The sequence below is a fragment of the Notolepis coatsorum genome (assembly GCF_963971535.1).
Source record: "Notolepis coatsorum genome assembly, chromosome: 19".
Classification (NCBI taxonomy): Eukaryota; Metazoa; Chordata; class Actinopteri; order Aulopiformes; family Paralepididae; genus Notolepis; species Notolepis coatsorum.
Genome location: NC_140183.1, coordinates 56,202,171 through 56,226,816, shown reverse-complemented (window position 1 = coordinate 56,226,816; position 24,646 = coordinate 56,202,171). Strand labels below are relative to the sequence as shown.

Genomic DNA, 24,646 nt, shown 5'->3' with positions numbered 1-24,646 from the left:
ATGGTCTTCGTGTTTTTAAATAAAGGTTTGATGATAACGTTGAATAAAGGAAATTAAATAAGATATAAGCTGCCTTATGTGTTTGTTTGTTTTTTAAGTTCAACGTAGGCCCAGATAACACTGAAATCCCACGGGACATGTTGGTTTCCTAGCAAAAAGACCTGGCTGCAATATCACAGAATAGAGACGTCACGGTTTTGCCTCTTTTTTGTTTTGTCTCCGTTGATTCACTATTAAATGTCAAATTAAATGCCAAGACACTCCTGCAGAGCTGTATTACCGTGGTGAGAGGCGGCAACCCTTCTGCAGGTAGCTCTGCAGCTTCCCCGCTGCCGCCAGCAGGAGGCCCAGGTACGGAGGAGAGGGGTTGATGGGTCTGGAGGTGAACTCAGGATGGTACTGCACCCCCACAAAGTAACTGTGATCTGAAACAGACACATGTTACTTGATTACTCCCCTTGGGGAAATTCAGGTGTCATTTAGCGGACGCTTTTTTCCAACGTGACTTATAGATCGTGTACAACAAGTCAGCAGGGGGGGGGGTACACCTCTGGCAACTGAGGGTCAGTGGTATTGTTCATCAAACAGTGTTGAACTTGAGTGCATAGTAGTATAGACATATTAGCATGGTAGGTAGTAGTATAGGGATAGTAACATAGTACATAGTGAATAGTAGAATAGATATGGTAACAAAGTACATAATAGTAAAAGTCAGTAAGAAGAAGGTTGTTTTAGTTGCTGGAGGGAAATTGCAATTGTCCTGACTGTGGTGGGAAGTTCATTCCACCATAGCAGCATGGGGGAGGGGAGGTACAGGCAGGAAAAGGGTTAATCATAGATAATAGTAATAATAATAGAGTAGAACATAATAATAATAATAGTAGTAGAATGGCAGTATATCCCATCAATAATAATAATCAAAGACAAATTTGGAGAGAAGCTGTTGAACCAAATGTACCTTAATCAATAGGTACTCTAGAACTACTGAGTACTCACTGTTTGAGGAATAAAACACACATATACAGCATGTGCATGCGTGTGTGTGTGTGTGTGTGTGTGTGTGTGTGTGTGTGGCTGTGTGTGTGGATGTTTCATGTCTTTGACCGTTAGAACTCACCCTCCAGCTCAATAATCTCCATCCTCTCTCCCTCCACATCCTGGCCCACAAAGTGAAAGCCCCTCTCCTCAAAGTGGTGCTTCAGCTCAGGGTTCACCTACAAGAAGCACAGAGAACCATAACTTAACATAGGTTATAACCTGCCAATAGGGCTGTGGGATCCTTCAATATTATTGTGTCGAGATCATATTGTGATGAAATTATGATATTGTTGCACACAATTTTGTCATCTAATAATACCGTAACAACTACAACTAATAACTCTAATTATGGATACCTGGCCCACTCCTTTTGGGGGACAGGATGCAAGCATCCTTCCTAAACTTTAGGCGAAGCAACAATCCTACTTGGGCATTGAGGCACCTCCACCACTGATGGAAGTGTAAGTTGAAGACGGAACCTCTAGCAGGAGACGAATCAAGCACACCCTGATCTAGGGGTGGGTGATATTTCGAATATACAAAATGTATTGCAGCTTGTTCGTCTTCCCTTGCGTTCTCCTATGGCTCTCGCTCTCTCACAGACACAAAAAGAAAAGAAAACTCACTTATATATGTTATCTGCACACTCTCCTTATACATGTTGAGTTGGGAAAATACACTTATTTATAGGCCATATTGCCGAGCCCTACCCTGATCATTGCACCCTGATTGTAGGCAATGGCATCTGTCTCTAGTTGTCCTATTGGCTGAGAGCACCTTGTAGACATCTCTCTCTAGTTGTCCTATTGGCTGAGAGCACCTTGTAGGCATCGGTCTCTAGTTGTCCTATTGGCTGAGAGCACCCTGTAGGCACCTGTCTCTAATTGTCCTTTTGGCTGAGAGCACCCTGTAGGCACCTGTCTCTAATTGTCCTTTTGGCTGAGAGCACCCTGTAGGCACCTGTCTCTAGTTGTCCTATTGGCTGAGAGCACTTTTTTTTTTTTTTTTTTTTTTTTTTAATATATATTTTTTTTAATGATTTTTTTAAACATACACATAAACATAAACATAAAATTAGATATACAAGCATTAATTAACAGTACACATCCAATTAAATCACCATTTAAATAAATTTAATATACAAGATATATACCTAATACTTGCTATCTAATACACTACACACATATGCTCTCGCTCGCTCCCCCCCCCCGGACCCCCACTTGGATAATCCATCCATTATCATTCGCTCCTTACCAGGCACAACAATTCATATGCTAGCTTTTATTCTCTCCACCACTTCTAACCACATTGCAATTTTGGATTCACTGACACCTAAAATCCTTGCTGTGGATATTTCTAGATAAATCACATCGAGATATGTAAGAATCCAAACCTTCCTACAAATTTTTTCCGGTTGAAACCATCGTGATGCTATCAGCTTTTTAGCCGCTGTGATACCTGATAAAACTAATCTCTTTAGCTGTATAGGGACTGCAAACTCAAAAACATCATTCAACAGCAATACAGAGGGGTGTACAGGTATATTCAGAATTAAGAAATTTGATAATCGCTGGGACACTTCTTTCCAGAATATCTTAACTGGTGGGCAATCCCAGTACATGTGCATAAATGTACCCTCCTCCCCTTTTGTACATAAGGAGCATCTGGAGTCTTGTTTAAGTCCCATTCTGTTCAATCTTATAGGAGTCAGGTATGTCCTGTGAATATAGTTAAGATTGATTTGTTGATGGTCCGGGTTACGTGACGCAAGTCGAACGTTTGCCCAGGCTTCTTGCCAATCAACATTTATTTCCAGGTCTGATATATATCCCTCCTCCAGACTGAGTCTAGGGGGAGGACTCCATACGAGGACGTTAGTAATTGATGATAAAAATCTGATACAAAACCTCTCGATGTCTCTCTTTCATAGAAGAATTTGTGGTATCTGTGGTGTTCAATTGGTATCCTTAATGGGACTCCATGAGCCTTCAAACATACCAATAACTGTGCGTAAAAATAATATGTGGATCTGGTGAGATTAAATTCTTTATGTATTTCTTCATATCTACAAAAAACCCGTTTGTTGAAAACATCTCCTAATGTGTGTATGCCCTGCTTTTCCCATTAGGGTATCTTATAGGTCGTTTTCCAATCAGGAGTGCATTGTTATTGAATAGGGGAGTATGACTATGCCATTTATGTGGGTTAAAATATTTTTTTTGTGTTTCACGCCATATCCGGATCGCATGAGTAATAATGGGGCCAAATTAAAATTTGCATTGCTTAATTGATAATTTGGTGTATACTATGTCCTGCAGTCTGTGTGGTGCTGGCTGAGAGCACCTTGTAGGCATCCGTCTCTAGTTGTCCTATTGGCTGAGAGCACCCTGTAGGCACCTGTCTCTAGTTGTCCTATTGGCTGAGAGCACCTTGTAGGCACCTGTCTCTAGTTGTCCTATTGGCTGAGAGCACCTTGTAGGCATCTGTCTCTAGTTGTCCTATTGGCTGAGAGCACCTTGTAGGCATCGGTCTCTAGTTGTCCTATTGGCTGAGAGCACCTTGTAGGCATCTGTCTCTAGTTGTCCTATTGGCTGAGAGCACCTTGTAGGCACCCGTCTCTAGTTGTCCTATTGGCTGAGAGCACCTTGTAGGCATCTGTCTCTAGTTGTCCTATTGGCTGAGAGCACCTTGTAGGCACCCGTCTCTAGTTGTCTTGTAGGTTGCTCTCACCCTGTAAGCACCGGTCTCTAGTTGTCTTGTAGGGTGCTCTCACCCTGTAAGCACCTGTCTCTAGTTGTCTTGTAGGGTGCTCTCACCCTGTAGGCACCCGTCTCTAGTTGTCTTGTAGGGTGCTCTCACCCTGTAAGCACCGGTCTCTAGTTGTCTTGTTGGGTGAGAGCACCCTGTTTGCACCGGTCTCTAGTTGTCTAATAGGTCAGCTTGCCTTTATATTCCACCTTGCTCTACTGCTCATTTCTGTTACCATATTTGATCAACTATAAAGGCTTCTTGGCTTCCTGTGTTTCCTATTCGGTAGCCTCAGTCCCGCTTTAACTAGAGTAGCCTACTAAGCTTAATTTGGGCTCTTTTCCCCAGCCCAGATGAATTCGTAAAACATTCAGTCAATAGATTAAAATATATTTGCAGGGGGGGGAGCTCCAGTAGCTCACCGCGTACCTCGAACGCTATTTCGGCGTCGGGGACAACCGTGCGCGTCACGGATCTGGGGTAGCGAGTTCAACTCCCGGACTAGCCGTATTTTCTCAGAGTGTCTTTCCCCCGATCTATACCCCCATTCAACCTGTTTCTGTCGGTCATACTTGACCAGAAAAAAGCGATAAACGCTAAAAGAACCAGCTGACTGGTCAACGTTTTAAAAAAAATATATATATTTGCAGGGATATTCAGAGGCAGCATGCTAATTAAGTCAGTCAGAGAACAATAACAATTTCAATAACAATAATAATAATAATTCATTACATTTATATAGTGCTTTTATAGACACACAGGGACACTACACAATGGCTGAACGGCTCAGGAGACAGGGATTGATATCAGCCAATTAAGGGGAAGGGATGATTAGGTGGCCTTGATGTCAGAGACCTAATTGAGAATTTGGCCAGGAACGTCAGGGAACCCCCTACTCTTTGCGATAAGCGTCCTGGGTTCTTTAACGACCGAATTCAGTCAAGACCTCGGTTTAGTGTCTCATCCGAAGGACGGCACTCGCAGCTGTACGGTGTCCCTATCACCGTAACAGGGGCACTGTTACTGATTAGTCCAGAGGACAGAGTGCCCCCTGCTGAACAACAACAACACTTTCCAACAACTGCCTTGACCGGGGCTCGAACCGGTGATCTTCCGATCATGAGTCATGAGCGCCACTCATGTAGCCACGCTGCCGTGTAATAACTTGGACTCTGCCCCACAGAGAGATCAAGAGTTTATCCCAGATTTTAAATAAAAGCTCTACCTTATGCAAGAGGGGGTCGAAAACCATCAGGTATCGTTATTCAGCCCAGAATTCTAAAGAATAGCTAGGTACTTCATATTTATTTCGCAGCTACTGAGGATGGACAATCTTGAGCCTTCAACATAATATTTATGAAACGTCTAAGTTTGTCTGAGGATTTTATGTCTTTAACAAACCCTACCTGATCTATAATAGTCTGTGTAACACAATTAACTCTGCTGCCGGTCTTATAAGCAACTTTTCATCACAACACAAAAGTGATATAGGGCGGAAGCTACTGCATTCTTGTGGGTCTTTCCCCATTTTCAGAGATCTCCAGTTCCAGTGATTGCATCAAATGTTTGGAGAATCTCTGGCGTGAGTTGCTCTGCAAATGTTTTATAAAACTCACTGGGGATTCCTACTATGCCTGGAGTCTTCCGGTTAGGCAGTGATCTAATCGTTTCCACCAGCTCTTCAATATTAATAGCGTGGTCGAGCCAATGCTTATCCTTATCTGAAGGTTTAGATAAATGTTTGAAAAAGGTCTCCCTTTTGTTGATGTTTAACAGGCCTTCTGAAGCATAACAGTCTTTATATATGAAAATGATATATGCTTAACCTCAGTATGGTTAGTGGTGAGCTCACCCTTTTTATCTTTGATCCCAGCTATTTGACGGGAAGCTTCCCTAGATTTCAACTGTCTGGCCAAGAGTTTTCACCCTGTATCACCCACCTCGTACCACGTTTGTTTGAGTGAATAGTCAGCTTTCTGAGAAAATGTGGAGTTAAGCTCATATTAAGCTTTGACCAAATCAGTGAGGCAAGAATTCTTTGGGTTGGTCCAATATTACCTTTTTAATATCTTGATTTCAATTTCTTATTTCCAAAACTTTATCTGGTCGAGTGCCACTTTGTTGAATCAAGACCCCCTGATGTAGGCTTTAAAATTTAAATTAGATTAGATTAGATTAAAATGTATTGTAATTATACAACACAGTACAACGGAAAGAAGTTTGGCAACCAACCAAAGTGCTAATGTAACAGTAAAGTGCTATAGTAAGATACAATATACATGTGATTAAACTTGGTATAAAATATATAAATTAGTACTACTGAGTAATAGTGCTAATCAGATGTATGTACAGAGTTGTAGTATCAATATGTACAGTGACACAAGTATAAAGACATTATGGTAGTAAAAGTCATACTGGCCAGCAGCGTAGAGTAGGTAGGGATATGTAATGGTAAATGGCTGCTTTTTTATATAGCACTTTTATCCAAAGCGCTTTACAATTTGTTCCTCAAGCATCATCAAAGCAATCTCGGCAGGCAGCTCAACAAGGAAATGAATGGAGCGCAAAATTAAAACTTAAAATACATATTCAATAAAAATAATTGCCAAAGTGCTTTACAATTTGTTCCTCACATTTGACTCACACATTCACACACCGACAGCGGAGGCAACCATGCAAGGTGCCAACCTGCTCACCGGGAGCAATTAGGGGTTAAGTGTCTTGCTCAAGGACACTTTGACATGCTGCCTGGGAGGAGCGGGAATTTAACCGGGAACCTCTGGATTACCAGACGACTGCTCTACCTCCCGAGCCACTGTCACCCCCATAATAGGCAGAGTACCATGTTCTGGGAGATGAAAAGCTTCTAACCTATAGGGCAGGAATAATTGATTTTCCGGTGTCGATTGATTTTGTGTTCTTCCCATCACAGGGAGGTCAGGGCATCAGACAGGGCTTGTTTTACCGCACGGCAGCTGCTCCATACATTCTGCACTTACTTATGTGCATTTCCTGACTCAAAATAGGGCTGGGCGATATGACGATATTATATAAATATCGGGTACAGTTCATTAACGATACACTTTTTTAACGTATCGTGGATATCGTGATGTTTTGCCCAAGAGGATTGTGTCACGTCAATCTGGTCCACACGTTCAAACTTTTGAACAACGCCGCCCCCACACACACACACTACTGCATCAAAGTTACTACTTATGACTAACAAAGGCATTCGTTTTGTGGCATTAACGTTATATAGTTACACGTTCAATAACATCAGCGTATTTACCCAGCAACGTCCGAGGACGACATAGATAGCAAGCATTACTCATTCATATCTCAGCCCGTGTTGAGTTGTGCCCATTCTGCGGTCTGTTAAAGTTTTCAATCAGACAGATGTATGGAAAGGCTTTTATTATAACATTCGTTGCAGTAAAATCATTATGCCTCGTTTAGTCATGCTGCGGTGCGCTGGTAATCTAACTCGTCGGCCGCGGCGAGCTAACGTTGTTGCTGTTGTTGATCTCTTGTCAAAATCAATGGCGGACAGAGGGGAAAGTAAAAAACTAATAGCGCTTGCCGATTGGTGCTAAGAACAGCAGGGCGGGTGCAAGCGGTGTGTCGTAATTGGCAGACTCGACTGTCAATCAAAATTATTCTGTTGCCGGCTGAATGATTGAATGAATGAAACCTTTATTAACAGATTGCAGAATGGGTACAATACAGTACAGCTCAATACAACAACAGTGGACTGGAGGATGAAGACCAGAAAAAGACTTTCGGCTTTTTTACATAAGGGTCCTCCATTTTCAATTCACCAAAACATTTAGAGACATACAAATATACAGTAGTTTCATAAAAATGCTAAAATGCTATTGATTGATTCAAAACTTTATTAACATATTGCAGAATGGGTACAGTACAGCTCAATACATACAATTGTTAAGGGGATGCAGACCAGAGAAAGACTTTTGTCTTGTTTACATCAGGGTCCCCCATTTTCAATTCATCATATTTCATATCTAAATCATATAATATCTCATTGCTAAATATATGCAATATATAATCTAATAATCCAAATCTAATATATAATATAAAAATGCTAAATGCATGGGTATTTTATTTTGTCTTTAATGTTAGCTTGCAAACTCAAATACTGTCTTGGTAAGCCTAATAATGAATTGTTTGGGGGGGAAAAAGAAAAACATCGTGACACAGGGCTCTACAGTGCGACCATATTGCTTGCATATGCCCCTAAAAATATGTGTGTGCGAACCTCAAAAATCAATTACGCGCACGCCGGTGTGCGACTGCAGATTACAGCCTTCAGTCGTACTTTTTATTTCTCCGCTGAGAATCGTTAAAAAACTACAAGTCCCACATTGCACTCAAGCCAACGGTCCAAGCACAGTAGAGTGAAGTGACTGGTTTCATGGGAAATAAAGCAAATGACCAATCGGAAGCTCTCAGTTTGCTTGTTTACTTCCTGAAACTCCGCCATTACGATCAGGGCTCTCATTTTCCGAGACACTAACTTATTATAGTATCTCTCTTACCAATAGCAATAGATTTTAGAACACCTAGATGTATCGATAGCAATAGTAATATAACGTTAATGCAACAAAACGAATGCCTTGCTTTGTTAATCATAACGTTGATGCAGTAGCGTATGTCGGTGTGTTGGCTGTAACGGACATGACAATAACATAACGTGTACACATTAAAATTGCGATAATCTATTCTAACATTTTCAAATTGATGCAGTTGAATTTCCCCCTTAGGATCGATGCATTGTTACACCCCTACACCAAAGTCACTGGCCCACTGTGTATCTGTGTGTACAGCTAACTTGGCTAGCGTTATGAACAGCAGAGGTGGGCAATAGGGTCCAGCTGCAGCGCCGGACGGCTGGAGTGCAAGCGGTGTGATGTAATTGGCAGACTCGACTGTCAATCAATGGTCTACCTGACACGCAAACTCATAAACAATGTTTCTGTACTGGAGGTGTACAGTATTTCAATAGGCAACCCTGAAAGGATTATTTTTCTAGAAGAGCAACACAGCCAAAACATAGGCATTGTATGCATAAAAGGGGCAAAAGCTAAAGTTAAGTGACTGAACCTTTTGTAGCAGTAGTTTGATTTGATAGTTTATTTGATAGGGACAGCACATGTACATCAAGTACAAAATACAAAATGTAAACATGCAGGGTTGTAGCAAGAGCTAATTTACACACATGCATGCACAGTACAAATATACATTTATTTTTGAAAAAAAATAATAAACTCTTGAAATATTTTCACTGTGCTCCTAAATATTTGTGGGTGCTCCTAAATTTCTTTGTGTGCTCCTATTTTTTTTCATTTAGGAGCACATGTGCTCCTTGGGAAAAAGGTTAGCGTAGAGCCTGTGTATCGTGTATCGCCGAAAGGTCAGAAAATATCGTGATATCATATTTAGGCCATATCGCCCAGCCCCAGCCCTAACTCAAAATATGAAAATATTGCGACCAATATCACCATTGCTACTCTCACTCAACCCTAACCCTCTGTCTGCACTGTTCACACTTTCCAGAGAGTATACTTACCGGTAGTACAAAACCAATGGCTACAGGGAAAACGACAAAACTCAAAATGTAAATTATACCTGTCCTAACTTACAAGTTATTGAATTGGTCATTTAAGTTTTATTTCCATTAATTTCCTTGCTGAACTACCGGGCGGGATTCCGGTGAGGACTCTCTCCCCACAAGGTTTTGAAGCGTGTTCTCTGTGTAGTCAAACCTTACCTCAAATCTGTGTCTGTGCCTCTCGTCAACATATTCTGCATCCCCATACAGCTTTCCTGTAATGACACGTCAGCCATCACCAACCGACCAAAGGGCTATATATATTAAGGCTGTCAAAGTTATCGCGTTATTAGCGAGTTAACACAAAATTATTTTAATGTCACAATTTTTTTTTACGCAAGACTAACAGGCTGTTTTTTAGAATTTTTTCTATAATTTTTTTATTTATTTTTTTATGTTTACCTTTATTTACCCAGGGTAGGTTCGATACTCTCATTGATACTATTTGTTTCTGACTCAAAGTGTGTGTGTGTGTGTGTGTGTGAGAGTGAGAGAGAGAGTGAGAGTGAGAAGAGAGATGAGATGAGGATGGGGCAAGAAAGCTGGGAGTGTGTGTGTGTGTGTGTGTGTGTGTGTGTGTGTGTGTGTGTGTGTGTGTGTGTGTGTGTGTGTGTGTGTGTGTGTGTGTGTGTGTGTGTGTGTGTGTGAGTGAGAGAGGGGGGTGTGAGTCCTCAGCCCTTGTGTGGGTGAATGTAACAAGTTCCTAATGTTTTCTTTCCCCTATTATTTCATGCACTTTATTCATTGTTTTAAATCATTGTCTTTTAAGTTATTTTGTGCATCACTCTGTTTTGAATTTGATGTAAATTTGCAATGCATGAGGGTCATCCTTTTGTGTTAAATGGCTGCTTAAACAAAGAAATGGGGATGAATAGTTCAAGTGTAAAGTTCAACACACTACTGTGTTAGTAATCATTACTATGTAATGTTACAGTTAGTAAATTGGTATGCCCATTTGTTATTTTTTGTTGGGCTTTTATTTATGATTGTTCAGCATTTTGTTTTACAATGCAGTTTGCACATCTTAGTTACTTGAAGATTCTGGACAGTATTTCTCATTGTGGCAATAAATAAACATGCATTTTTTTGCATAAAGCAAGCATTTGTCTACTCTCATGTTGATAAGAGTATTAAAACTTGAAAAATATCTGTTTAAGGTAGATTTAGAACAGATACAAAATATGCGATTAATTTGCGATTAACTATGGACAATCATGTGATTAATCAGATTAAATATTTTAATAGATTGACAGCCTTAATACATATACAAAGCCAACTTTCCACCATTAACTTCAGGCTGGCACTCACTCAGTACACTGGTATTGGATTTGAAGATCGTCCGCCTCTTGCCCAGCCTCATAGTCCCGCCCATCTGCCCTGGGTTGTGTTCAGGCATGTCAATCACCTGTTGAGACAGCCATGGATGTAAAAAAAATTGCCTGTGGTGAAAACATTGCATATGGTTTTGTTCAGGGACAAAATGCTAATACCTACCACTGGGTGTTTGGTATCAGGGTCGAATTCTGTGGAGTTGGCGTCTGAAAGATGATCCAACAAGCAAAAGCTGAATTTTAATACTTCATTGCTATGCAACAGCTGACAAAAGATCGGAGCTCTAACATTCATCTTGCAAAATACACAACAAGGTTCTAATGTTTTATTTTTTTTAAACAATGTCCCCAGGTGAACAGAGCGACGATTACTCACCGTCCCAACCGAGAACATTACGGGCAAATTCACACACTGCCAGCTGCATGCCCAAACATACCCCTGCAAAACACAAGTTCAATAGCTTTCATTACAATAGTTGAGATAAGGTGTATATATTCATAACCAAAGAAACAACAAAAACAACATGATTTGCATATGGTTACACAGAGGATGAATATAATTGTCTTATATGCAAATAGCCTATTAGAACAGGTATTTTAATATCTGCGCTGGACTTTTTTGTTTTCCTCACAGGATTAGAGACTGTTTTTCTTTTGCTGAAGACTTAACTCACAAGTCCTGTTCAACTCGTTGCAGTGTGCGGTGTGGCTGGGTAGTGTAGAGGTCTAAGAACTCGCCTACCACCGCAGAGACCTGGTGTAGGTACCGATATGGTCGGCATTGAAAATCAGTTCAGGTTCGTTTTTCTATCGAGTCACACAGCAAACCTCCAACGTTTATCACACTGTACCGAAGATCATTGGCTGTACGTGGCTTCACGGCGATAGTGTGAAATCCGTCATCAAGTGACTGAACTAGCTGACGTGAAATGGTGGAACGAATGGAATTAACGTTATATGAGAAATAAATACTGTTTGTCTTTATCACTTGAGCTCACCTGCGCAATTAAACTCCTAGATTTTGAAGACAACTGATCTTCGGGGACGACCATATCCGGTACCTACTGTACACCGGGTTCAATTCCCAGCAGCGGTACCACCGGCTTGGTCAGTTGTCCCTACAAACACAATTGTGTGTGTTCGTGGGTGGGAAGTCCTGGTCATTGCAATAGCGACTCCTACTGGTCGGTCGGGGCGCCTGTTCAGCAGGGAGGGGACATAGTGTGAACCTCCCTGCTTGTTACGCTTCTCCCGGTGAAACTAGCCGTCTGGTGAAAAGAAGTGGCTGGCAACTCCACATGTATCGGAGGAGGCGTGTGGTCGTCTACACCCTCCCCAGGCCGACAGTGGGGCAGAGCGACGACCAGGAGGGAATTGGCACTAGTAGCTACAGCTACTACAAATAAAACATCTATGATTTCAGCTCTCTCTCACCCAGGAACGGCTTCTTCTGTTTCCTCGCCCAGCTGATGGCGTGGATCTTGCCCTCTGTCCCTCTCACACCAAAGCCTCCTGGTACCAACACACCACTGTGAGGAGGAAACATAAGGAGGATAGCATTGGAACCGCCAGAATTCCTTTTTGTGGGTGACGACCCACGTATGTAAAATAAAAGCGGGTTAACTGGAGTTCAAGTCAGGTTTAAATGTCCCAGCCTGGAGTGAGTGAGTGAGTGAGTGAGTGAGTGAGTGAGTGAGTGAGTGAGTGAGTGAGTGAGTGAGAGAGTGAGACTCACTGGGCGCTGCAGAGTTTCTGCCAGGCCTTGTGGTATTTGACCGGTTCGTCCTGCAGAGCGCTGGCCTCCAGGTCTGCGGAGTCTATGTACTGTGGATGAGATGAACAGGGTCAGCGGAGTCTATGTACTGTGGAGGGGATGAACAGGGTCAGCGGAGTCTATGTACTGTGGAGGGGATGAACAGGGTCAGCGGAGTCTATGTACTGTGGAGGGGATGAACAGGGTCAGCGGAGTCTATGTACTGTGGAGGGGATGAACAGGGTCAGCGGAGTCTATGTACTGTGGAGGAGATGAACAGGGTCAGCGGAGGCCGGCTCAGAGGTATGACCAACGGGCTAGTTCTCATTCCTCAGACACAGGTCAACAACAACATGGCATGGGGTATAATGTATTACTGTTAGGGATGGGTACCGAATCAGGTACTTTTAAGGGTATTGACCGAATCATGTTGGTACTACCGAGTACCGATTCACTTGAGATCAGCCGGTGCCACATTTAGGTAAAAAAAAAGAAAATCCAATGACGTCAACGTTTCGTGGCAAGCCGAAAACGGTCACAAGTGTTGTTACACTTTACAAAGCTAGATGCAGACAACGCTCGCTGCAATATTATATATATATATATTAACAAATAGTTCTAAATAAATAATCATGATAATAAATTATTTGAAGTTTGAAATTTCTAAGGGCATGCGTCCACCTAGCTCATATTTCCAGCTGGAAAATGCTGGCAGTGCGCCGGTAGTGCTGGAGTGGAGCGCTTGCGGTGAGAAAAAAAAACGCAGCGCGAGCCTTTTGTAGCTATGGCAACGAGCTGTCAGTCACCAACCTACCTAATGACGAGAGAGAAAGAACTCTAGCAACAACTACATGACAGCCATCTTGTAATAATAACATTTATCGTATTTTACTGCCGCGGTTTTGTACATATAGTATATTTTAATATACTTTATTGTATATTAATTATATATATAGTTATTGCCTGACACCACAGTTCGCCCTTTGCTTTTTATTAGTGTATTCGTGTAGTTATTAGTGTATTTGTGCTTTGTCGCGAATCTCAATGGCCCGTCTCTTGTGGGTAGACGGCCAAGACAGGCAGGCAACTCCGGTGTCAGGTTACAAACAGAGTGGTAGATATGATTGGCTGTGATTGGTTGTCTGAAAATGCGCTCAGCGCATCGCTCTGAAAAGTTCAGAAAGTTTCAACTTTAAACGCTGGGTGCGGCCGCAGAAAAAAGCTGAAATGCGCTGAAAAAAGAAGCCGACTGCAGCGCATTTCCTATAGGCGGCAGCATGCGGCCGCATACGCTCTGTCCTCATTGGGATCAATTGAAAAAAGACGCTTGCGGCCAGAAATATGCGGCAGGTGGATCCAAGCCCTTAGGTAGGTAGATTACATTTTTAGAGACTAAAGTACAGAAAAAAGGTACTGTTGGGTACCGGTATCGATTCACACAGGTACCGGTATTGGTTCAAATGTGAAAGGTACCCAACCCTAGTAATTACTGTATTGCATTATTACAAATGGTTGCATTGTTAACTAGCTGACGTTTGATATGGAGAATAAATTGGATTATTATTTTCTAAAACTGTCCGCTCCAATTATTACTGAGCAATTAACGCATATATTTAATCTTTCCATCTCAAAGGGCAGATTTCCCAAAGTTTGGAATTCAGCCATTGTGATTCCTTTACATAAAGGAGGTAATAGACATGATTTTAATAATTACCGTCCTATCTCCAAACGACCCTGCTTAGCGAATGTCCTGGAATCTTCAAACAATCAACTTGAGTCTTTTCTTTCAAGTCACTCAGTACTTCTACCAATCTGGATTTAGAGCTAATCACAGCACCATTTCAGCGGTTACATTAGTTACAAATGATGTAATATCTGCTACAATAGACAGGAATAAAGACATTGTTGCCTTTTTTGTAGATATATCTTAAGCATTTGATACAGTTGATCATCCCTTGCGCTTACAGAGAGTATCTAGGTAGTATTGGTTTGGATAGAAAGACTTGCGATTGGTTTCACAATTATTTGTTTGAGAGGCGACAGTTTGTGAAGTATCTATATAACAGTCAATAACAAAAGGCAAGGTTCCATTTTGGGACCCGTCCTCTTGACCATTTATATCAATGATATTGTCTCTTCCTTGAAGTGGTTGTCAAGCCCATCTTTATGCTGATGACACTAATGTGTATTGAATTGCTGACTCTGTACATTGAGAACTTGCTACTTTCCTTTAATGCTCTTCAGGAAGCACTTATTATAACTTAAATTGGTAGTTAACGCAAAAAAAAAAAAAAAAATCCATGCCGTTTACTAGAGCCAGAGATATTGATAATGGTTTGCATATATCCACTGTGAGTGGTTCTAACAGTGAGAGAGTCACAGAGTATAAATACCTTGGCATCTGGCTCGGTGAGAAATTGACATTTAAATACCATATAGACAACCTTGCCATCAAGCTGCGACAGAAAATTGGCTTCTTGTACAGAAACAGAACCAGCTTTCCTGTGATTAGTAGGAAGAGGCAAATGGACTGAGCCACTGTCACCCCTAGACGACCCCAAGAGGAACATTGAAGCAGTTTTCTTACCAGTTTTGGCCTATGGTAATTAATAGACATGCTGCTGTTTCCAATCTTAAAGCACTTGACTCAGTCTATCAATCTGCCCTCAGATTCAGATTAATTACTAGTGATATCTATGATACATTGTCTCCTGTATAATAAGGTTGTCTACTCTTGCAGAGAGGCACAATAAACATTGATATTTGTTCATTACAAATCCCTTATTGGTAAGCTACCCCCTTACATCACAATGCTGCTGGATTGGAACTTTGGACCCTGTCTGACTCGCTCAAATGACTGGCTTGTGCTTAACACTTTGAATGCCCATCACGAGAATATTCGTTTTTTCTCGTATTTTTTATTTATTAGCGATCTGAATTCATATTTCATCAACCGAGTCTACCTTTGGAAATTCAGCCACCCCAGGCGCTCAGATGTGAAAAAAGCGCCCCCTATCGTCTCCCAGATGGTAATTCACCCTTTTGGATTGGACTCAATGAAAATGAATGAGAAAAAAAAACCCGGACTCCACATTTTACTTCTCACTCATGCAACCGGCGTCGATCAGCTTCACTCTGGAGCCTCAGAGCAGCAGGGATTATGTGTTTTTACAGTATACGCGGTGGATCAATAAAAATATCGATTTTTTCGAATGGCGATCAGGAATTGGAATAATCCATTTGGATACCATCTGATCTCAGGTAAGGAATCTATGTTACCAGTCTTAGGATAATCAGACCCGTTTTCACAGAGATATAAGCGTTTCCCATGTGTGTCCCCCAGGCCAGGGGTTCTCAACCTTTCTGCTGCCAAGGCACCCCCTGTGTTCAATAAAATATTCCAGGGCACCCCTACATACGATAAAGACTTTTCCGGTCCTGTCTTTTTTGCTACAATGATGACAAAAGTGCTTGCTTTCAAAATAATGTTTACAGAAAATAAGCACTCAGTGGAAATTTCTAGCTCAATGCGAGGTCTGCTGCTGCTGGCTAATAATACGGTCAATACGCGGAGAGATCTTTGACAAGGCAACACGCATGTCATCCTCAAGGCTCAACTTGGCCCTATATTTTGTTTTCAGAGCTGTCATGGATGAAAAGCCAGCTTCACACAGATATGTGGTGCTGAATGGTATCAACACCTTAACTGCTGCATCATGAGATACTTGGTACTCAGCGCCACACTCTGAAATTAGCTCTCCAGGTGGTATCAGATGAGATTTCAATGAGTTCTTCCAAGAGTTTGGATGGAGATGTGTCAGGAAACTTTGTCTCAATGTTGTCTGTAAAGTTTTTTTTTATCCAGAGTAACTTGGTGATCCTTTTCTGTGTTTCTAAGTTTTATAATGATTTTCAGATTTTGAGAAATGGTCAAACTTATCCAAATATGGTATTTTCATGGAAAACAGTGCAGCTGCAACAGATAGCACTTTAGTGATAATTTTCTGTATTCCAAAAAGAATACATTTTTTTTTTTTTATAAATCTCAAGGCACCCCTGGCAGCTCTCTGCGGCACCCTAGGTCAAAATGCTAGAAAACGGAAATGAACCGATAAAAAAACAATCTGCTTCGACAATGTTGACTGGAAAATGAGTCTTTGATAAGCGACGGGCAGATTAGACACAAAGCCATAATTTAAAACATAGATTAGGCGATATTAACGTTAACATTGGAGTGGTGCTGGGCATTCAAGGGGGTAAAAAGGAAAACACGGCCGGCATTCAAAGTGTTAAGGTTCCTCAAGTTTGTTCTGAGCTTGGAAAGTCTGCCTAATGCTCCCGACTCACGGAACATCCTTCAACACACTTTAATAAAGACCAATACTCTTCCAACCTTTGCACAGCTCAAAACCATGTTCACTAACCACAGTATATCAATCTGTAACTGTGTAGCTGATTATTATTATTTTTTTTACTTAATTTTTATTTGAGGGCAAATAAACAGAGGGTATACATATACCCTCATCTTGCACCTTGTTGCCCATATGCGCATGTCCAGAGTTAACTATATTGTATATTGTTTACAATTGCCTTTTTATTAAATTTGTACTTCTCCACTGTACCATAATTCTGTGACCTGTATGTCTTCTACTACCTGTACCCCCCCCCTCCCCCCATGCTGCTATGATGCCTGAATTTCCCCAAGGGGATCAATAAAGGAATATCTTATCTTATTTTTTTGGAATTTGAGCGTCAGAAGAGTGTCCGTACCTTGACCTCCAGTTTGTGGTTGATGGCGAGGGCAGAGTGCTCCAGGGCTTTGATGACTGAGGCGTAGGAGTCAGCCAGCTTGGTGTACTTCCCTACCAGGGCTATAGAGACCTGCTCCAGAAGCCGGTCAGACCTGAGAGGAAGAAAGAGACTCTTCATTATGACCTCGGGGGTCAGGACTCAATACTGCAATACTACTGTTTCCAGGGCTATCTGTGTCGTCCTATTGTGTTTTAATCGTGATAAACTATTTTGTTGTCTGAATTTAAAAATAAATCAATTGTAAGTTAACACTTTGGCTGCCATGGGTTAAATTCATTATCAACCGTAGGTTGCCGGCTCTATTTGTCTAAAAGAGAAAGTCCCCTTCTTTGCAGGGCTATAACTTTTTAAATTATATTGCTACATTGCCATTATTAGGGCCCATTCAAAGTCCTATATGTATTGTTCATTGTGTAGCAACGTTAAACTTTTTCATTCACATATTCATAGTAAAGTATGGTCTAATGTATAAGTATGTTTTCATCTTTCTGCAGCTTTCTCCAGAACGTGATCTATAGCCCCAAATACATTATATTGATGATGCAATACAGTTTTATGGCAATCAGCGCGATAGAAAAAATTCCAACTAGACGTACTTCTAGAAGTTACTACACGTCATCTGATGTTGACCGGATGGGCTAGGGGGCGTTTTATAATTCCGTGGGCAGCGTTATACCAATCATCTAATGTGGGTCAAATGTTGATAATAGCAGTTAGTATCGAAGACGGTAACTTTACACGCTAAAACTCACCCCAGTCTCCGCGCGCCGTTGGGCGATCATCGTAGAGTAGACATTTTACCATTATGGGATGTCGATTTACCCGGTCCATCTCCAGCTTGTATAATGGTATATACGTCCAAATCATGTTGTTTATCGAGTTATTGGCAATCGATCGCTATGTAGTGTGTCGAGATCGTTTATAATTCCGTGGGCAGCGTTATATCATTCATCTAGTGTGGGTGATATGTTCATCATAACAGTTTATATGGAATACGATCAAAAATAACGCTGAATCTTACCATATCCTCCTCGCGCCGTTGGGCGATGAGCGTGGAACAGTCATTTACCTATTATGGTATGTAGAAATATCGGGTCCATTTCCAGCTTGTATAATAGTATATATGTCCAAATCATGTTGTTTATCGAGTTATTGGCAATCGATCGCTATGTATTGTGTCGAGATCGAGTCCCGGTAGCCAAACAGAGTGCCCGGAAGTAATACGGCCGACCAGCACAATCTCCATAGCACTTCCTGTTAAGCGATTGCGCCGATCGGCCACCAGATGGCGCTCTTGAACCGCCAGAGAGCTCAGTGGGTCCTCCTGGTGGATCTCAGGCCAGCGGAGGGGAAATATGAATCAGATCCCAGATTTTTGAAATATTGATATTAAAGACGCTGTAAAGCGTCTTCGGCAACTTGAGCATGGCCGGGAATGACGTGTTTAGGCGTTTTCCGGCAGCCAAAGTGTTAATTGAAGTCAAAGTCAACTTTATTGTCATTTCCCATAATGTGCAAGACATACAGAAAAATGAAATTGCGTTCCCCCCTTCCCACAGTGTATATAAAAAGATCTAATATAAACATAAGTAACATGTACACACACAATATACAGGACCATATACAATATAAACAGTAGCTATTTTTTTTATTAATGAGTAAAATAAATATAGAGGTAAAAGAGAACTTAGTGCAAATCTTTTAGTATAGAGGTAAAAGAGAACTTATTGCAAATCTTCTTCTTGAACATTACAGTTTCATTGTAATACACACTTCCCATGACCCTGCAGTCCAATAGGATTATGAATAGGATTATCTAATGTGAAATTTCCAAGCTGGTATAGTGATATACAGTATATGGTTATCGAAAATATGTTATGTATGAATGTCATGATATTTATTTTATTTTTCCATATTGCCCAGCCCTACACTATTTAAATCAATCTAACTTCTATTTCTAATACTCTACACAACAGTGATTAACTAACCGTTCTTCTTAATGGCTGATGTTGCATGAAAACCTCCTAACTTAAAATAACACGCCAACATTTGGGGAAATTAGCTTATCGTCTTCTCCAGAGAGAGACAAGAAGATAGATACCAGTTTTCCTCTCTGTGTGTTCAGTAGAAAGCTATCTGGCTGCATGTTAGCCTAGCTTAGCACAATGAATGGAAGCGGACATGGCCGGTTAGCCTAGGCATTGTCCATCTAACGCACAGAGAGGAAACTGGTATCTATCTTCTTGTCTCTCTCTGGAGAAGACGGTAAGATAATTTCCCCAAATGTTGCCGTGTTCCTTGAAGTTTAGGTGCTTTTCATAATCTTCACTTGCATTCAAGATACAAGATTAGCATGGTCCTTATGGGTTTAGCAAAGCCCCTGAAACTCATCTAAATTCTAAATTCTAAAATCAGCCAGTAAAGTGAATCACTGAGACGAACCATTCTCGATCCCGGGCGACACTATGTCATATTTGATGCTCAGAACATACAAAGTGAACATTAAAATAATAACTAGCGTCTAAAATGTCAATATGTTCACTTAATAATTTAGCAATAATGGTCTTACCAGGGAATGCCTCTAAGCAAGAAAGATTTAATCATAACTTGGCCTGAGATGGTCAGAGATGGTTCATCATGACTCATGAGTGTCCAGTTTACTGCCTGTAACATAAAGCAAGACTACACAGCCAGCTATCAAAATTCCAGTGACTAATTGCTAATTGTTTCGCCCCCCAAAAAAATACTTTTATAAACACTAGGTATTTTCTTCCTTCAGCAGCATTAGGTTCCAATATCAACCCTGCACATCCAGGTTCTTCCTCACCTGTCAGACATCTCCTTCCATTTGGTGAACATCTTCCTGGTCCTTATCTCCATGGGCAGGTCCAGCCTCTGGCAGAAGAAGCTGACTACTCCCTGGTCCTCCAGCAGCAAGGGCACCCTGTAGATGGACGACACGTCGTGGACACAGATCACCTGGGGAGGTGAGAAGAGCGGGGGTTTTAGTCTAATAACCCACTGGATATCTGTACATTTCAAAATATTTTCTGAACGCTACATTAACTCAATGGAGGCCAAACCTGAGATGAGTCGGGTTAACTCGCCATGCGTTGGGCGCCAGACCCGAGATTTCTTGGGTTTTGGTCGTTTATTCTTTTATTCAATATTTGTATTCATTATTCATCCAGGGACCTTGGTGTTACCAAGACCTACCTGACCAAACATTAATGGCTGCACGTTAGCCTAGCTTAGCACAATAAATGGAAGCGGACATGACCGGTTAGCCTTCGGGAGAGGTGTTAGTAGGACAATGCCTAGGCTAACCGGTCATGTCCGCTTCCATTCATTGTGCTAAGCTAGGCTAACATGCAGCCAGATAGCTTTCTACTGAACGCACAGAGAGGAGACTGGTATCTATCTTCTTGTCTCTCTCTGGAGAAGACGGTAAGCTAATTTCCCAAAATGTTGGCGTGTTCCTTTAAGGCCAAATTAGACTTCCGAATTAGTTGTCACCCAACACACGGTTACATTTTCGGCCAGCTGAAGTGTAGGCTCCTTGGCTAGCGGCTACCTTCGACCAAGCATAGCCGTCAATTTGAGGTTCCGAGTATGAATTTCGCTTTACACTGTAATGAATGTACAGTAAAGCACATACATGTACATTAGGTGAGGTTAAACACTGTGAACACAGAGCGCAGACCTGCTTGTTATGAATGTGATCTACCATCTATACTCATTGTAAAGATAATACAAATAAAGACATTTAATTTATTCCTAAAATTAATATAGGAATTGGTACAAAGAATGAATAAGGACTTCCGGTTTGACGACAGTATGTGACGGTCGCATTGTCACAAGCTCCACTCCAGTTTTTGTTAATTTCGCTTAAAAACACTAATGTGTTTAAACCTCAACGTATATATTAACTAAGACCTTCAACTAACTATATCAACAGGAAAAATCAGCATGCCAGCAAAGAAAGATAATACAAAGAGCCGTGAAGCAGACATTCCAACGGTAGACGGTGCGGTGACGCGCTCTACTGTGAAGGAGAAAGCAGACCCTGATGGAAACAAGACAAACGTCTTTCTCAGGTCTGCATCCCCTTAACAATTGTATGTATTGAGCCGTACTGTATTGTACCCATTCTGCAATCTGTTAAATAAAGTTTTCATTCATTCATTCATTCACACTATTGAGAATAAAAAGCTCGACAATCTCATGGATTCCAACATTCCTACGACCTCATCCGAGACAGACATGGAGAATACTTCACCCGATTTCAAAACGGTGACAGCTCTGATAAAGATCTTAACCGACAAGGTTGATAAAGTTGATGCCAAGGCTGGTAATATAGCTAGAGCGGTTGAGAGAGCCGAAGCTAATGCTATCGCATTTAAGTTAGCTATAGAGGCTAAACTTGAAGACATCAACGCACAGATTGTAGTACAATCCGATCGCATAACGGCAGTTGCAAATACTGTGAACGAATACTCACTGAAACAAGAGGAGAAGAATAAGGAACTATTTGAGACTATCGCCGAAGTATCGAAGGAGATGCAACTGGGAGACAAACAGCTTTGGCAGATGATCCATGACAACAAAGAGGAAAACTCGGTCAGACTGCTCGAAATCGAACGTCACGCCCGCAGATTTAACCTCTGTATAGTGGGTTTGGATGAATCAGTCAATTGCACAGATGCCAAGTTTGCTGCAGTGCTAGTCGAAATTCTAGGTCCTGAAATCCTACCTACAGAACCGATAGTGGACAAACGCTACAGAATTGGCACCGTAAACTACAACAACAACAAGGAAAGAGTGATCATTGCTAGTCTACGGGAAACTGTAACAAGAGACACGATTATCAGGGAATCACACAAGAAATGGGGAAAACTGATATACAAAGGGAAAAAAGTGTGGTTCTATGAGGACATGTGCAAGGAAGCCATAACTCTACGGGCCCGCTACAAGGATGTAGTACATCGGCTATATGAGAAAGGTCTCCACCCCGTCTTACGGTATCCAGCTATTCTTTCCATTGTGGAGGGAGATGGAAAGAGATTCGTGCTACGTTCGCTTGAGGCGGCAGAAGATTACATGAAGAATATAAAAAGTGGATGACAAGATTAATCTTTCATGGATAACTTTACAATTGCATGGACATCAAAAACGGCATCATACAAGCTTTTGACAGCATTGAGGGATAAGTAATTTGATATAAAACGCTAAACACAGGTGACATTCTATTAAATTAGAATTAAAAGTATAGATTCTATGGTATACATAGGAAAGCTTAGGATAAATTGCTCATTCTGGGCTGACCGGAGGTGCAGGAAAGGAAGTTGTACGCGAAGGAGGTATCAAATAGGTACCTTGTACGGCTCTGTAAGGGAGGGGGGATCAGGGGTTTATTTGTATATATGTATGTTTTTATGCTCGGCTCTCAACGGGACCTCAATAGTGGGATGTAAATCCATTGTGAATTCGCACTCCAGAAGTATTACCAACAACTACAAAACAATATGTATAGAGTATGGCTAGTTTGAATATAATGATCTGGAACACTGGGGGAATAAATAATCAACATAAACGCAAAAGCGTGCTCACATTGATGAAAAACAAACAGGTTGATGTGGCCCTTTTAAGTGAAACGCACATTTTAGTGGGAGACAAAGCTACGTTAGCGGACAACACATACCATAACATTAGTCACTCTTCCTTTGGAACGAGAACCTGTGGAGTTGCTATAGTCGTGAAACGGAAGTTGAATATTGAATTGAAGGGAGTATGGTCTGATGCAGATGGTCGGATAACCATAGCTAAGATTATACACAAGAATAGGAAAATAGCGTTGGTAGCGGTATATGCCCCAAATCTATACGAAGCTAATTTCTACACTACATTTACCAGAACAATGTTAGACCTTCCAGAATACTCATTTATAATTGGTGCAGATTTTAATGCCATCTGGGATCCTGGGTTGGATAAATCTTATCCCACCTTTTCCAACGAACAAAAAAACCGAATGCGTTAAAGGATTGGTCGAAGAATACAGGTGTAAATGATCTATGGCGATCACTCAACCCCACGACCCGGAAGTACTCTTGTCGATCAGCAAGACATAAGACACTTTCCAGAATAGATTATGTTTTTGCAACCCCGAGACTATTTGATAACTATGACGTGGAGATGGTACCCAATGCATTATCAGATCACTGTTATTTACTCCTAAACGGATCATTTGGTATACTGTCATCCCCAAGATGGCGATTTAACACGATACTGCTGAATAACAAGGAATTCATTACACAACTCAAAGAAGCTCTTTCAGTATTCCTACTAGAGAATGTGAAATCGGTGCCGGACCCTAGAATATTATGGATGTCGGTAAAGGGAATGATCAAGGATTTCACTGATAGCTTTTCCTCCAAAATACGCAAGAATCGATGCACAAAACTGGCGGAACTGGAAACGCTTTACTCTACGTTATTTACTTCTTTACAATACAACAACTCGGTTCGACTGGAAACTCAAGTTAATGTACTAAAAAAAGAGATTAACGCCATTTATAAACAACAATCTGAAGTACAAATACGTAGCACAAGACAACAGCATTACTCTCAAGGTTCCAAACCAAGTCACCTACTAGCTATGCGATTAAGAGTTAACGCAAAATGTGCAGATATAACTACCATTAAAGCACAACAAGGACTTGTAACAGACACTAAAAAAATAAATGCAACATTCAAAGAGTTCTACTCCAACTTGTATAAATCAGAAACGACCTTCGATCAAAACAAAATGGACACATATCTTAATCAAATTAACCTCCCCAAACTTTCAGAGGATGACGCTAAACAGTTAGAAACACCTATTGCCAGCAAGGACGACACCACACCTAAGGCGATGCTGTCCCTGGATGCAATGAAAGCTATTGATAGGTTGGAATGGTCGTATCTATGGGCAGTATTAGAAAGGATGGGGTTAGGAAAAGGATTCATTGATATGATTAAAGTATTATACAAAGACCCATCGGCCATGATTACAACAGGTATAATCACCTCCGAAATCTTTCCGGTATCACGCTCTTCTAGACAGGGTTGCCCTCTTAGTCCCGGACTATTCGATTTATCATTAGAACCTTTAGCACAATATATAAGACAATCCCAATTCATAGAACCAATCGTAATCAAGGGCACACAACACAAAATTTGTTTATATGCGGACGACGTAATACTGTTCATGCAAAACCCTAACACCGCAATGCCTCATCTTCTCAAGTTGATTGATGACTTTGGCGACCTATCGGGATTTAAGATAAATTGGCCAAAG

The 24,646-nt window shown here is 41.2% G+C and overlaps 1 protein-coding gene across 2 annotated transcripts in view; it reads right to left on the bottom strand.

Moving 5' to 3' along the window:
• The window catches only part of ctps1b (CTP synthase 1b), a 61,636-nt gene that overhangs the window by 20,145 nt on the left and 16,845 nt on the right, over nt 1-24,646 (bottom strand). For both annotated transcript variants that reach the window (XM_084336440.1, XM_084336441.1), the window contains 10 exons: nt 20,139-20,290; nt 17,270-17,402; nt 12,482-12,570; nt 12,181-12,275; nt 11,123-11,185; nt 10,910-10,953; nt 10,724-10,820; nt 9,575-9,630; nt 1,118-1,214; nt 281-425 (listed from right to left, as the gene is read on the bottom strand). In XM_084336440.1, the coding sequence (XP_084192566.1) occupies nt 281-425; nt 1,118-1,214; nt 9,575-9,630; nt 10,724-10,820; nt 10,910-10,953; nt 11,123-11,185; nt 12,181-12,275; nt 12,482-12,570; nt 17,270-17,402; nt 20,139-20,290 (971 nt within the window). The remainder of the gene's footprint in view (nt 1-280; nt 426-1,117; nt 1,215-9,574; nt 9,631-10,723; nt 10,821-10,909; nt 10,954-11,122; nt 11,186-12,180; nt 12,276-12,481; nt 12,571-17,269; nt 17,403-20,138; nt 20,291-24,646) is intronic.